At 33.7% G+C, this 17162-nt stretch overlaps 1 protein-coding gene across 1 annotated transcript; it reads left to right on the forward strand.

Annotated features, from left to right (window-relative positions):
- The first annotated feature begins 65 nt into the window (after positions 1-65).
- Positions 66-15142, forward strand: LOC117315651 (phosphatidylethanolamine N-methyltransferase-like). The gene is made up of 7 exons (XM_033869943.1): positions 66-595; positions 8478-8570; positions 9243-9358; positions 10990-11135; positions 13057-13168; positions 14080-14154; positions 14870-15142. The coding sequence occupies exons 1-7, from the start codon at positions 524-526 to the stop codon at positions 14913-14915; spliced, it is 660 nt and encodes a 219-aa protein (XP_033725834.1). The 5' UTR covers positions 66-523; the 3' UTR covers positions 14916-15142.
- The last annotated feature ends 2020 nt before the right edge of the window (positions 15143-17162 follow it).

Below are 17162 nucleotides of genomic sequence, written 5' to 3' on the forward strand. Positions count from 1 at the left end.
TTTCAAAAATCCCGCTGAACAACTAGTTTCGGACTAGTTTCCGGTCACACCAGAGTCATGGCCCTTACAATGTAGCAATTTCCGTTTTAAGGAGGAATAACAGATTTTGCTGTTGATGCAAGTTTTAAATTGTTTCATTAAGAAAAATGGCTCATTCTTGGCATTGACAGTTACATAAGCCGAAAGATTAATTCCATCGACATGTTATCAAAGTTTTATATGCAAAAATATAGACGTGGTAGACTAGTTAAAGTCGAATTCATTGAAATGTGATTCTGAACATACGAAGAAAAAATTGCTAACCACGTTGGCCAGCGAATTCGGTTCCTGCAGTGCAGCCTTGCAATGTCAACACCACTACGTTCTGGGAGCCAGTTTTTAGAAGATGCAATTTCTAGTGTGATTGTTTCCCTAGAACTGCATTCCAGTAATTAGGCCTAAAATGACCGTTCAAAGGATAAAGAAACGCCGGTCACGTCTTTCGGAAGTGTATATGAATAGATAAAATCAGAGGTTTAGCCGAATGACTTTGCAGACGACAATAAGAAAACCAACTGGTTGCTGTGAAGAAGTTGTCTTTTTGGATCTTTCAAAGGTCTGTATCGCTTTTTATAGCATTTATTAGACGATTTTAATAAAACAACAACAATATTAATAAAAATTAAACGAAATTATACCCACAGTAAGATTTGCCAGGTGTTAATATGGATTTTGGTAGTCTACCCAGTACGTATGAGTACTTAAAACCATAGTAGCCCTACTGCTGAAAGTCTGAGTAGACCACAGAAATGTATGCAAAGGTCACATGGCAGCAGGGCATTTATGTTTTACAGACATTTTCAACTTAAAAATTATTTCAAAGTAATTATTTTATTAATGTTAGACCTGTACAAAATGGGCAATTATTACAACTGTACATGTCTTCTTCTTCTTAATTGGTGAGACCTCCGTCAAAAATGACGATGACGGTCACTTGATGGTTGGATGCTGTTAAAAGAGAGAAAAAAAAGTGAGGCCATTTGGGTACAGTGAGAGGGTTTTTTTTTTATTAATTTTTTTTTAGTGGAAGCTATAACTTATAAGATAAAAACATGAGGGTGTGTTTACGGTGTGTGTTTATGATCATCAAGGGCTGCATTGTGTATAATATATGTGCCTTGAAGATCTCTAGTGTAGTGCATTGGTAGCAGTGTACAGTAAAAATGCCAAATTCTGAAAAATATGGCACATGCTTTAGATATGTAAACATTGCCAGTTAACCTTACATATAACCTCTAATAAAGTATATATATTTGAAATCTGTACAACATTTGCAATTTTGATAGAGCTCTGAAGGATAAGTAAACTGATATTTTCTGTGATTTGTAGAGCTGTGAATACCATGGTAACAGCTTAAAAAATTCTCAAAAATTGCAAAATATTATGATATTTGACCCAAAATGGCACAATTCTCTACACAATTTTTTTTCTGAAACCTATTTAAAATTAAATATCTCTATCCCAAAGACAGAATTAATCTTGTTTGGACATATGTTGTAAATTAAGTTTTTCCGCTATCTTACCTTTTCTGTGGGCTTCCATTTTGCGCTGTAGGCGAAACTAAATTTCCTGTGTAAACACACGCTCGGAAAATCCGGATATTTAAAATCCGGAACCAATTTATTGATTTTTGTTTTAATAAATGTGAAGCCTGTATGTACTACTTCATACTGGATATACCAATTATAGTGTACATTTATTTTTTCATTTTTTATACATATCATAATACAGGAGTTATTTGCTTAACAAAAAAATTGCCCATGGCCAGGCTGTCTTACTGTGGTGTGCTACCTTATACATCACTTTTGTTAATTCTAATTTTACTAAAAACCCCATGAATGTCTAGAATATGTTCCGACGAACAAAATGACATATCGGGTTACTGTGTATCTTTAATAGTCACCGAGTATTGCTGATTTCCCTGAGAGGTGTATTTTGACAACTTTTTCTCCCAATCCAGTAATAAGGGGAGGTAATCTTAAAGATGAAAACTCCCATAATTCTGTATATCTCTTGAATAAAGTTGTGTTTTGAGTTGAATGTGGTACTTTGAGTCTCTGTGCATGTAATCAAGCAAAAAATACTATACAACTATCAAATTTAGCCTTGTAATATGACGTCATAGTTACCATGATGTCATCAGTAACTATGACGTCATCAGATGGTATCTATGACGTCATAAATACTCAATGGTGTCATAATAAATAACCAAATTCCTTTCCAAACCTCAGCTTAGCAACACATGCAATATTCTAACTGATAAATCATGACATGACATCCAAGATTTCAAAATGTCATGCCTATGACATCACAGTCATCTGTTTCCACCCCGGTAATTCAGATATGTACCAATGATCATATGAAAGTGTCCGCTGATCCCATTTTATGCGGAAAATGCTATTTTTTCTGCTTTACCGAAGGAAGTGACAATAATTGACAATATTGTATCAACCGTACACTCCATCAATTGAAATTACATGCTTACCAATGTATAAATAAATTGAAAATAATGGTTTCACCAAATATTTCAAAAAATAACACTTACTGTAATAGTTTCCATGGATACGGGGTAATAAATCAGGTAAAACAAACCAGAATTCAGTCTATATGGTTTGTTAGATACCCAATAAGTTATTTTGGGTTTGTTATAAAACATAGAATATCTTTTCAATTTACACTGACTCATTAACATTATGCTTAATTAACCCACCCTTAAAATGGGTAAATATGCGAGTTACCTCCCTTGATTCCTCTAATATGACAAGCCAGATAATAAACAAGTTTTAAATTGTTTTTATGCATTTTTGAGCAATAATGAACTAAAATGAAGCTTAATCAAGCATAATTAAGCACAATTTCCAAAAAATTACATTTTTCAGCCCTTATAAGGTAGCAGTGTACAGTAAAAATGCCAAATTCTGAAAAATATGGCACATGCTTTAGATATGTAAACATTGCCAGTTAACCTTACATATAACCTCTAATAAAGTATATATATTTGAAATCTGTACAACATTTGCAATTTTGATAGAGCTCTGAAGGATAAGTAAACTGATATTTTCTGTGATTTTTAGAGCTGTGAATACCATGGTAACAGCTTAAAAAATTCTCAAAAATTGCAAAATATTATGATATTTGACCCAAAATGGCACAATTCTCTACACAATTTTTTTTCTGAAACCTATTTAAAATTAAATATCTCTATCCCAAAGACAGAATTAATCTTGTTTGGACATATGTTGTAAATTAAGTTTTTCCGCTATCTTACCTTTTCTGTGGGCTTCCATTTTGCGCTGTAGGCGAAACTAAATTTCCTGTGTAAACACACGCTCGGAAAATCCGGATATTTAAAATCCGGAACCAATTTATTGATTTTTGTTTTAATAAATGTGAAGCCTGTATGTACTACTTCATACTGGATATACCAATTATAGTGTACATTTATTTTTTCATTTTTTATACATATCATAATACAGGAGTTATTTGCTTAACAAAAAAATTGCCCATGGCCAGGCTGTCTTACTGTGGTGTGCTACCATTGTACTGCTGCCATCGGGAGGAGGTTCCATTGTGTCATTGTGTGTGGGAAAAAGGAGTATTTGTATGTGTCATTGGTGGCAGATAGGTGTCTGAAGGTGTAGGGGTGTGTTTGCCTTGTCCTAGGGTCTGCTGGGTGCATGATGCCGTGTGGGTCTATTGCGACATGATGGTGAATGATTTTGTATAATAGTATAAGTCTGGTCTTGAGTCTGCGTGTTTGAAGTGTGGACCAGTTGAGTTTGTCCATCATGTCTTGTACTGAACTTGTGTTGTGGTATCTGTTTTGTACGTATCGTGCTGCTCTGCGTTGAATTTTTTCTATTTGGTTGATTTGGTTTGTGCTGTGCGGGTCCCATATGGAAGAGCAGTATTCCAGTTTGGGTCTCACTAGGGCGTATGCGTGTTCTTTTATATGTTGTGAGTTTATTTTCAGGGTGCGTTTTAGGAAGCCTAGTGATCTGTTGGCGTTTGCGGTGATGTTGTTGATGTGTGTATCCCATTTGAGATTTTTCTGTAATGTGAGTCCTAGATATTTGCTGGGGTCGACTTGTTGCAGTGTGTGGTCGTGCAGTTTGTAGTTGTATGTTGTTTTGGTGCGTTTGTTTGAAATGGATATGATATTGCATTTGTTTGGGTGAATTTTCATGAGCCAGTCTTGTTCCCACTGTCCTGCTGCGTTTATGTCTTGTTAAAATTTGTGTGCGTCGTCTATGTTGTGGATTGTCTTGTAGATGATGTCTGTTGTTTAATTCAAACAGAACAGGATTTTTTTCATAATTAACTTTTCATACAGTTAATCAATGATGTTTACAAACACAAATGAAGGCTTTTGTCATTTTGTTGAGATATATATATATATGATCAATAACTTCTATCAATTGATCAAACACTGTGAATCTTTGCCCAAAGATTGTACGTCTCTGTATTTAGGTAAAATGACATGACGTAGTCGACAAAGTACTGTAGCTCCGTACTGGGTGTCGCAAATTTTTGTTTGCTGCAAAAACCAAGCCAGATTATAGAACGTGATTTGATTGGATGCACTGGAATTCCAGGGCGCGACAGTTTAAACACAACTAATACTATATCTGCCAAGAGTTCGTGGAGTGTAACATGATCAGAAGCTTTAGCTAGTGAAGATGAAGATAACCTGTCTACACTAGAGTCTAGATCAATTACAATATATAGATTAGATAAATAAATATAAATTCTCAGAGATATACATCAACTATACAGTTATTAGTTACTCATTTACTATATAATCAATCACACACACACATCTTCACACACACATTTTGCTAGAAAAACATTGATATTTTCAAATTTATGTACTATGTCATTATTTTGTTATCCACTTCGATACACATCACTCCATACACATATATGTGTATAAATATGCTAGAAGTTACACATATCAAACTTGTTATGTAAACACGTACATCACTAGTACTCCGGCATGTAATTAATCAAACTAAACATGATTAAGGATTAGAATCACAACAAACATGACTAATTAAAGGACTTTACATGTATTTTTATATTTTTAGTGATTAGTAGATCTATATATGTGTATGTACAAATTGTGATTCTTAATTCCTACTGCATCTTCACACCTTATCGAAGTTACTAAATACTAGAAATCAATTCATCTCCATAGCAGTTTTTAGTTTATAACTTCCTAGTTCCTAGCTACTACTGAAAATTTGCAGACTGAAGACATACAAAGAAATGTACTTCAATTTAGATAAAAGATCACATTGACAATGACCAGCTGATAATGAAGATCAAGTGTACACACTGAGCAGTGATTGTGACCTTCTATTGATAAATCTAATACCAGCAGTATATATTTGCCATAAGAATACAGATGTTATATAATCTCAGGGCTTTTCTTCACTGGTTTGGGAAGGGGCCTTTTCGTCCGATTTTGGGAAGAAAATTGGTGAATTGGGAAAGATTTTTTCAGGAATTTTGGGAAAAAAACTGTAAATTTGGGGAATTTGGCTTTAAAATAAAATAGTTCCAATTGAGAATGAGGCCCAATAACAGCCCCTAAGCCCTCAGAAAAAACCCTGAATGGAGACCAATTAATAATAGCTAAGTAAGTTATGTAAGTGTTTTCCCCTTTGAATAAAAACTAATTCCCTGTCAAAAAAAATAATTCCATAAAATGGGGAAATTCTCCAAAACTCTGATTAAATATGTCAAAACTTAAGCAAAGAAAAGCTGTTAAAGAATAATTCAATGAAGACACGACAGCCTTCATTTCCTCTAAATTTCATAATGGACTAGTACAGTTGTATTCCCCAAATCCTAGGTTAAACCCTGCCTAAAAGACATTACAATTTAGACAAAATTATTGTATGTAAAAGGATTTCGAGGAATGAATTATCATAAACACAAACATAACATTGTTTGTTGTTTATCTACTACTTAATAGTACTTAAGTCGTTCTGTTCGATGTTCTACGCGTGTATGTGGTAGTTTGTTATTTACACAATGTAGTTGTGTCTTGATAAACTTCATAAAGGGGTACAATTGGATTAATTGCCTGAAAAAAATACCAACTTAGTTGTCTGCACAGTACTGTTGTTATTACTACATGTATATGACCTATAAAATCCAAAACATATATATACGGTAAACCTCCGATTAATTCGAACACGCGGATAGTTCGAACACACATTTTTTTCTAGAAAAACGGTAATTTTTTAGCTAGTAATAGTTCGAACTCTGGCTGTTTATATCAGATACCATTTCGGATAGTTCGAACTTGTCAAATGAAGAACGTAAAGTAAGAAGCTCGCGACGACCCGGCCCCGATGACCGGGCGAAAAAAATTGCCAAGATTTAAATTTGATCAACAAGCACATTTAGTTTATTAGATTGTATGCGTGATCATTAGAATGCGTCTGTGATTTAATATATGCCGCATATTTTAGCGTTAATTCAGTGTTTGTTACATTGCAAAACACACCACGCACGAGACAGCTGATTGCAAATTTAGGCCCCGACAATGTATAAGTAACATGCGATATTTGTATTCGCGCTGTGTATGGCAAACTAAGAAATCGTCCGTGTATTTTCACATATAACTAGTGTTAACTTAGCATTATGATTATTTAATTGTGACTGGACATCTCTTAAGTATTGCCAATCAAGGTATTACATGAAAACCTGGGACCTCACGCTAGGTAAGCAGGCCACGCGAGGTGTCGCTAGCGGCAAAGTTGAAAGGATCGGCTGCCCGATCGTGCTGAGTGACGTGAAAAGCATTCATATCTAGTCAAAACAATCCACAGGTGTCCCAATTAGTGATGGATAATTATGCAGGTATCAACTACGTTTGGTAGATAATACGACTGGGCATATTTAAAAGCAGACATGTTGATATTCTGGCCTAATTTTACCAACATATAACGCCTATTTTTACAGTAGTGCTTTCGTAAACGCAACAGGTTATGTAGACTGCTTTTGACGTATTTAAGAGACCATTTATTACAATAATATAGCGATAGTTTCTCATTCAGATAAAAAAAATATAACCATGCAAAGATTATACTGTACAAATGTTTAACTTTTGTGTCATAAATGAAACGTGTACTGTAATGTTTTGGGGCCTACTGACAGTACTGTAGCTACGCATTGCCCGAGCGGCTTCGCGCAATAACCATCATCAGTTATCGCGAAACGAAGAACGTTAACGATCAATTAACATTGAATTAAATGAAATACTATCATTTTACTTACTTGTAAATGTGCCATTGTTCAGGCCGCCGTTATTACGTATCAGATTTACGATGGATGTGTTTGTGTCTAATGATTTTACTCCGCCGAGATTTTCGCCGATATTGACTCGAATAGTTCGAACTCACGCTTATTTTCTGAAGCAATAACAGGTTCGTCAATATTTATTTAATTTTGTTCGAACTAACCGGAGGTTTACCGTATATACTGTATGTATAACTTTCATTTTATACAGATTATATTAATATAGTTGTATTTGTTTTATTTTATACAGATTATTATAATATATTTGTATTATGCTATCTCCCTGATGGCCTTGATCAGCTGATCTGAGCAGGGGCCTGACATGCGCGATATCAATGATACTGGTTTAACCATTGACAATTAATTCTGATTTTAATGGAAAATTTCATGTTTTTTTTTTTCGGGAATGAATATTATTATTAATCATTTTCAGCAAAATATTGGTAAGAATCCATTACTCTTGCCTCATGCATATTCATACTTTGTATATATATTATACTGAGTAAATAAAGTCAAAGGTGAAATTAATGTTGGTGTACTGCCTTCAGCAATGACGAAAAGCTAGGTTACATGCATAGCATTATAGTATTAGGACAAATTATCTGTGGAAAATTTCAGTCATGGTTTATACTGACCAAGGCAGATATCATCAATTTGTACTGATTTTTGGACAGTACTGTAGTGAGTACTGTACAGGTACATAAAGTGCTCTATAGTCAATTTGTAATGACTGTATACTGCATGTCAGAATATCTTTTAAGTTTAAAAAAAAATCATATTGTAATTGTATGATATCTTACATAGTGCTTTTAGGATTGTAAGTGGTTGGCAATAATAAAAAGTCTAAAAAGGTACAGTATTACAATTTATTTGTATGTATAAAAAACAAACAACAAAAACTTAAATCTTTTAATCAATATTTAAAATAATCAGTTCTGAACTTTTATTCTAGTGGAGTTCGAGGGCTTATTTGAGGAGGTATGTGAATTAATTAATATATTGTCCTTATAAATGACTCCAACTATTGTAAATAAAATACACAAAAACAAAATTTGAATATTATTTAAGTGGTGCCATTAGACTAGCACAATCTGATGTCTCCTCACATTAAATTCTGACTTTTTCAGATGGAATGGCCGCTACAGTTTTTGATGTTGAATGACTTGAACCTGTGGATAACATCTGGTTGTGTCATATTTAACCCACTCTTCTGGAATGTTGTAAGTCAGTTTAGGGTCAACAGGAAGATACTTTTTTTTTGCTTGAAGCAAGCAATGGCCACCATCTTTGGATCTCACTTGAGATATCATACCTATAAAAACGTATTTGGAACAACTGGTATGAACCCGATAAAAGAACACATAGTATGATTACTAGACAGTGAAATTGTTTGATAATATGACCATTGGGTCATATTTATTTAATTTTTTTTTCTTTTGATTACATATTCTTGGTGTAACTGAGAAAAAAAAATTAAAAAATAAAAACTCTATATTTTCCTTAATTTATATAGAATATTATCAAGAAGGAATTGTTGGGTGAACGATAATAGTAATTTTAGTGTTGTTCCGATTAATTAATTTAATGGATGATTAGTTGTTTTACCTCTGACTTTGTGATTTTTGTGATTGATCATGGTTAATCATAACATGGAAATTAATAAATGAACAATATCACTAGTAAATTGAAAAGAAAATGCACCAAAACACCATTTTAAAACATAGATAGATGACTTAATTAAAACATGTCCACAACATTTCCCCCACTTTTAGTTAATGTTTTGAAGATATATTATACATGGTCTATGGTCTATGGTGATGCTCTGTCATGAACTTTTTAGTGATTACAATGCAATTTTGTCACAATCCCAAATTATGCAATTTCTGTTTAAGGTTGCGAGATGGGAGTATAGAACTGGTGGAATAAGCGGGGTCCTTGGTGGAAAGAAACGAGGCACCTTCCTCATGGCACTAATGATCATGACCCTAGGTGTGTTCCGAGACTGGATGTAAGTCTGCAAGGGTCTAACCTACAGTTGTCTCCCTTTACATTTGTTAATTCTTAGGTTGCTTTTGCCAAACCTGGCTTAAACTCCAGAATATGGCACTTAACTAAAACTTTTTAAAACTAATAAACCATATATCTGTACCAGAAAAAGTAGTGTTCAAAATGCCCACTTACAGATCTAGAGATTTCTGATATATTTAAACAAAGAAACACAACATTAGATGATCATGTCTTCTAACAGTATTATATTATTTACTAGAATAGGTATATGCTTGCATATTAGTCTAGTTATAGACCAAGACTTTCAAGCGTTTCGTCAAGTATATTCTAACGTATTTCATTAAGCAGATATCAAAGGGCAATTTTTTATTTATTTAAGTATTTTACCTCTGATAATGATATAATCATATTAAGTGACTGTGATATACAAATTATGTTTTGATATGTCTACACAAGAAATGTGAGTGTGATATTATGTCTTAATGTAATTATAAGAGAGTGTATAAAATGATACGTATGTTTTTATGCATTGTTAGGAACCACAGGGACCCAATCCCCAGGGCCCTATTGACGGGAAAAATAAAATGATTTTTATCTGGAAAACAAATAATAGAAAATAGATAGATATGACTGGACTTCTAAATCTACAAATGCTATTAATTCTTATAGCCAGCCCTATCAATCCAGATCTAGATATGGTTATTCTATCTAGTTTAGCTATCTTTACCTAGGAGCCTTAGCTCTTGATTAGAATCTGAATGCATGTCAGGGTTGTCTCCCTTGCATTCCTTTAAATGAATAATTCTTTCTCTTTCCCTTTGATCTGACACTTTTATATATATACATGTAGTTGTGACTGTTGTATATAAAGTGAAGACTCCATGAATGATATGTTAAGCAATTATGAAGATTTCCATCCAACAGCTATGATTGTATTGGATCTGACAAGGTCCAATCTGGCACCTGACCTAAAGAGTTGATTTTATACTTACTGGGTAAGAAAAATACGCATAAACATGCTACCATGATTAGTCAAAAGTTCTTTTGTGCCTGCGAGGGCATTATCATCTAGTCATATTCTAGAAAGTACTTTGGATATCCCCTGATATAATTACATCTCAATAAAATTTGCTATGAAGCATTTCTGTTTGTGAATCAGTGATCCTTAAGTAGCTGTCAAAAAACACAGCGAAGGAGGGGAAATGAGACTTGAAGTTGATAGGGGCGGCCTTTGGACTATTAGCCATTCAGAACATAAGGCGGTCACAAAAGTTGTTAGTAATAGGTTTAACTTTTCTGTTTGTGTTAGTGGCTACACTAACAATTTCACATTAAGCTAAGATTCTCAGAAAGTATGTGTTATGTATAGTAGAAAGGGGTGGACTGTCTTAAAATTACAAAATTTACTTGTTTGTACTGTCGTTATTACTACATGACTAATTATATATTGTATAGAAGATGTATAACTAAAATCAGGACAAATATGTTGACTTGAACTAACTTTAGTTAAAGCTTTGGGTGAAAAACATGGAATTTTGTTTGATTTTTGAACATTTATCATCTTTTGAAACTTTTCATTTGAAATTGTCAAAGCAAGGATAGTTAGACATATGATTCTTGTATTTATTTTAGGTTTAAATTGATGCTTGACAGTCAGCCAAAATGGCCAGTGTTGTACGAGAACTGGATATTATGGTCTGGATATGCCTTCATTTGGATAGGATCAACTCTTGTATTGTCTAGTTTTTATAGCCTTGGTTTTTACGGAACATTCCTAGGTACAGTATGTATTGTAACCGTGTTGCTTTTTATACAAAATTAAGCCGGTAGTAAAATAATGAGTTCTTTATTCTCAAGAGTTCAACCAGGTATTACACACAGCACATGTTGTACAGAACGGCGGAACAAGAACGAGAACGAATACGAAAAGGAATCACTCTGTGTGTGGCACAGAGCCATCCTACACAATACTTCCACGTTCTCAATAAATTTTTAACCTGTCTAAAATCTCGAACCAGGAAAATATACTTGTGGTCAGCTTGACCGACAAGAGTCTAACTATCCTAACAATAGCATTCCCGCCAAAACTGACCAACAAAGGAAATAAAAATAGTGACCAATAAAACACAAGAAAAGGACATAGACTTTGGACTTAGATCACAGGGTGTAAACTGTAACACAAAATACAGCAAGACATAACACAGAGAACACAAAACATCACACCCTGTAACATGTAACGCCAATAAACGACAAACACATACACAATACAATCTGGGCACATTTAAACAGACATCTGAACACAAATATCACATTTAATATATAAAATGATAAAAACTAATAAAATTAGACCCTGTTACATAAAGCCATCATGCTTTATCCGTCTTTGTTATTTTTCACGTTTTTTTAAGATTCTTCGATTGGATTCAGCGTTAGCTTACCTAAAATGATTCTGGGATAGTCTTGACCAAGTGTTGTTATTTGTTGGGTCAGTCTGAAATCCAAGATGGTAGCCATCTTGAAAAAACACATTTTAAATTTCTTAAGTTCCACTGATTCCATTGAGCTGAAATTGGTAGAAATGTTGAGGAATAGGAGCAAACAAAGCTTTGATATTTTTCAGCCTTGTAAAATCTTTGATATGGCAGCCCTTTTGGCCATTTTATAACATGATTGAATAATCATGGTGTGTCTGAACAACACCTATTTCAAACTTCTTCTCAATTTCCACCACTGGGATTCATCTCAAACTTGGCTACAATAAATAGATACAATGTTTTTCAGGGCAGTCTGAAATCAAAGATGGCCACCATATGGCCAACAGTACCACTAAATTGCTAATGAGTATGTATACGACAGAAGTACAAGAGTCTTTTTAGAGTCAGATGATCATTAAGGCCCATGGGCCTCTTGCTATATACACTCTCATTTATATGCAGTATTGTGGTTTGTGGCCATCCATCCATCTGACACCCTTTTTTATTTCTGTATTTGAATGACTATTGTCCGGAGTGATTTTTGTCAGAGATCTTAATTGATCCTCATCATCAACATTCAAACATGTTAGACTTTACTATGACATGAAATTGTACTTTCTCAGTGGCATCTTAAATAAGCTATAAGTCTTTTGCATTGCAGTTATTGTATTTGTATTCACATGATCCAGTAATGCATTTCTTTTTGGTATGGGACAGGCATATAATTGTTCCACACTGCTGTGCTCTTGTAGTGGCGTATAGTGCCTTAATGTTTTCATCTAGAGCACTAACTGCTAAAATAAAATAAAATATATATCAAATATAGCACCAATATATTACAAAACGTTTTAAAAATTGATATTTACATAATTATTCCCTACTCTAAACATTAAAGTCGCACATTTAGAAATCTATTTCAATTTGTGTCACCAGGTTATGATTCCTCTTCTACTTCCTGAAACTTAAACAAAGCAAGCATACAAGAAACATACCCTGTGATTGCCAACTGTTTAAAATATATAATTACTTATCTGATAGCATATTGCATTTGGTTTTTATCACCATAAAGGGAAAGAGGGAGGTGTAGCAAGAATGCATTCATTTGGACCATTTTTTTCATGAGATTCATGAAACTTTTTTTAAATGTCACACAAATCAGTGTCTTGTCTCATGAAAGTCACATCAAGCGGAAAATATTTTTCATTTTTTTGTTCTCATGTTTCAGGTGATTATTTTGGTATACTGAGGGATGAGAGAGTTACTGGATTTCCCTTCAATATTTTAGACAACCCCATGTATGTGGGAGCAACTCTCAACTTCATTGGATCTGCCTTAGTGTAAGTATAACGACTCCTTCTTACACAAGTCAGATATTTGATTTTTCCTGTTCTAGGCAATCATAGATCTTTATACACACGTCTCCAACACTTAAACAAGTATAGCCAAACAGAGATTTTCTCTAATGAAACCTAGTCAATCAGATCTTCTGCTTATTTAACTTAGCCAATCAAATCTTCTGCTTATTAGTCCCCTATCAGTGAAATGGGGGCGGAGGGGGGCTATACATTTCCTCCTCATCAGTCTGTCTGTCTCCATCTGTCCATCTGCTCAGTTTTCTGTACTTTTCTCCATCATGCTTCATGGTATGTTGGTAAAAGTTGGTATGTAGCTTCAGTATGATAAGCTTATACAGATCAAGTTCAAGTTTCAGGGTATTCGGGTCAAGGTCACTGTAACTATTTTTAGCGGGGCTGGTAAGGAACATGTATTGCTTCAGCAATACCTACAGTTCCAAGCATACTTGATAAACATAGCAAATCAGATATCTTCAATTTATTAATCCTAGAAAAGATTGCTTTAGTGATCAAACCTTGTGCATGCCAATCATAGATCTTGTGCTTTTAAATGCATATTGTACCTTATGTATCAGTGGTGTTCTACATAGTAAACATATATTAGCCAACCACTGGGGAGATATCCTACTGATTAATTAATATTATGAAAAAATATTTAAACATATGTCTAGCTTAAATATTTTAAATTTATTTTAAATATTTTTATTAATTAAATTTTTGTGTGTGTGTGTTTGTGGGAATATTTTGTTTTCATTCCTAACAATGCATATTATGATATTTGTCTGACATTTAGAGTGGCAATGGTAGTAGCAAAATGTACGATATGGGAGACTTAGTTCTTGGTGAAAGGTTTTAGAATTATTTGTAAACGTATAATTTCCTGTAAATTTCAGAAAGGCAAGTCAGACGGGTGTATTGGTGTCAGTGTTGGTAGCCATTGTATACAAAGTTGCCTTGATGTATGAAGGGTAAGTAAAATACTACGATTAATTTATTCCCTAACTAAGCACTAAGACACAAAACTCTGAAAAAGTTGTTACTTTCTCTACATAAGGAAATGTTTCTTACCAAGTGTGGCTACCTGCACACATCCTTCTACCATTAATAAACTTAATAAAAACCTTTAATTCATTGGGTTAAACATAATTGCAATGTCTTATTGGTTGTTTAAGATCTAAAAACTCTTGCAAGGTTCATACATGTGATAAAATAGTACTGGAATTAAGGTCAGTACTGGAAATATGTTGGAATATGCTTGAAAAGTATTAGAATTCATACTTTCTTGCTGTGAACATGCTTTTCAGATGCCATAAAAATAAGGGATTTATTGGAAGAAAATTTTCGAAAACATTTTAATTATCAGGATTGTTTGCTTTGGTTTTCGATAATATTTGGATTTTGGTTTTTAGATTTATTACAGCATTTTTGAGCACTTTTCTTAATATGTTAAAGATAAAATTACCTGAATTCCATACATGTTGGACAAAAAATGCACCTGGAAAATTGAGGAAAAGTGCTGGAAAAAGTGCTTGAAAATCTGTACCGTCAATATCTTGATGCCTTAGTTTTGGTATGAAAAGACTGATTTAACATCATTTATATGGAATCAATGTAAGTTAACAAGATGTAAAATATTAGGGGAAAACTGAAATATATGTAATATCCATGTTCTTCAAATTACAGGCCTTTCACGGAATACATTTACAGTCAGAGGAGAAAGGAACCGTGAACGCCGACTCTGTCTATAGATGGAGGCTGTCATTTCATCAAAGCATCTTTCGCAATCAAGTGCATCAGATAACATGTTAATTTTATTTCCATTGTCAATTTTTCTCTAAATTGTGATATACAAATGTATTTATTTTTTCAAAGAAATCCAACCTTGTCATATTTTTATAAGAATGATAATACTGCAGTGAGTGCAGCATGAGTCTGAATTAAAAATATGATATTGACTAGTGAAGTTGTGTTATTTTTATTCTGAAAGAAGAGGAACAACTCTTGAAGCCATGCAGGTCTCCAAACAGTATATTCTAACATCTTCTATAACTGGTTGCCAACGTTTAAGAGGGCTGTGTATACCCCTACGTGTCCTCTCGAAACCAAGTATATGAACTGCTACACACATATTAACTTGGCAAGAGGTTGGTTCTTGTGGAAATTCTCCAACTTGAGAATTTTCTCGTGTTGTTTTATTCTGAAAGAGTTGTTAAAAGACATTGAAATCGACTTTCAAGAAAATGAGTCTGCATACACCATATGTTAGGTTGTCTTTGTAACAACAAAATTAATATTTTTCTTAATGATTTATAGAATATTTCCCTACCTGGAGGTTTATCCGAGAAATCTCCCAACCAGACTAACTGTCTAACTGGAAGGTTGAAGAATTCTCTGTCATTGTTCACAAGTTGGGGGATGTTTATTTCTCTCCAACCATACCATCATATTTACGATGGGGTCATGATAGCTCAGTCAGTTAGAGCGCCGACCACTTAATGTCGGTTGAAGATACCAGGTGCACTGTTCTACACTCCCAAGGCCTGCTTGTGTCAGGTTTTGTTTCGCAGGTAGCTGAAAAATAGACCGGTCTGTGCTATCATGGTTGTGCATGTCCTTGGGCAAGACATTTTACCCTAATTGCTCTTGATGGCATGCAACGGGCCTCCTACTGTATATGTTTTTCAGTGAGGTAGTCACCAACTACTACAAGAAGACCTCGCCTCAAAATGACCCTTGCTTTTTGCAGGGCAGTGAATCTTGGAAACAAAGAAACAAAATATTCACGCAGGGCTCAAATATATACATATAAATATATATTGTAATGTAACACAATGTTGATGTGAACTTATTGAATTGTCAACATGATGTCATTCTATTGTAACAATGACCTCATTGTATTGTTGCCAGCATGTGCTATTCCTCATACCCTAGGGGCTGACAGAGATATATCTCACCCTTAATCTCGAAGAAGAGAAAAGGGAGACAAATCTGTAAATGATGTGAGAAAACCATTCCTATTACAATATTTGTTATCTTCTAAATCAGATAAGCTGTAAATGTCTATTCCCATTCTAAATCAGATAAGCTGTAAATGTCTATTCCCATTCTAAATCAGATAAGCTGTAAATGTCTATTCCCATTCTAAATCAGATAAGCTGTAAATGTCTATTCCCATTCTAAATCAGATAAGCTGTAAATGTCTATTCCCATTCTAAATCAGATAAGCTGTAAATGTCTATTCCCATTCTAAATCAGATAAGCTGTAAATGTCTATTCCCATTCTAAATCAGATAAGCTGTAAATGTCTATTCCCATTCTAAATCAGATAAGCTGTAAATGTCTATTCCCATTCTAAATCAGATAAGCTGTAAATGTCTATTCCCATTCTAAATCAGATAAGCTGTAAATGTCTATTCCCATTCTAAATCAGATAAGCTGTAAATGTCTATTCCCATTCTAAATCAGATAAGCTGTAAATGTCTATTCCCATTCTAAATCAGGTAAGCTGTAAATGTCTATTCCCCTTCTAAATCAGGTAAGCTGTAAATGTCTATTCCCCTTCTAAATCAGGTAAGCTGTTAACCTTCATATGTAATTAATTATGACTTTCTAGGTAAACAAGGACATCATAAACCTATACGTGTAATACTATACAGGTCGTAATATTTTGCAGGGAGTTAAATTTTACTATATTCACAGTCAAGAAATATAATATGATTTTTTTTAAAGAAATATAGTATTAAGATAATCTAAGAAAATCATTTTTTTGCAAAGGAAGTATACATTTTTTTAAAAATCTTTCAATACTTTTGTGCAAGGCCTTTCTCAATAAATACGGCGTGAAAAAATAAATTTATAGAGATGATATATAAAGATAATGTAAAAAAAAAATCATTCTTTGTGAACAAAGTATGAAGTTTTTTTTAAAAAAAATAGGCCTTTCTGCCAATATAGTGTAGGCTTCTTCAGGAGGACT

The sequence above is a fragment of the Pecten maximus genome, chromosome 17 (assembly GCF_902652985.1).
Source record: "Pecten maximus chromosome 17, xPecMax1.1, whole genome shotgun sequence".
Classification (NCBI taxonomy): Eukaryota; Metazoa; Mollusca; class Bivalvia; order Pectinida; family Pectinidae; genus Pecten; species Pecten maximus.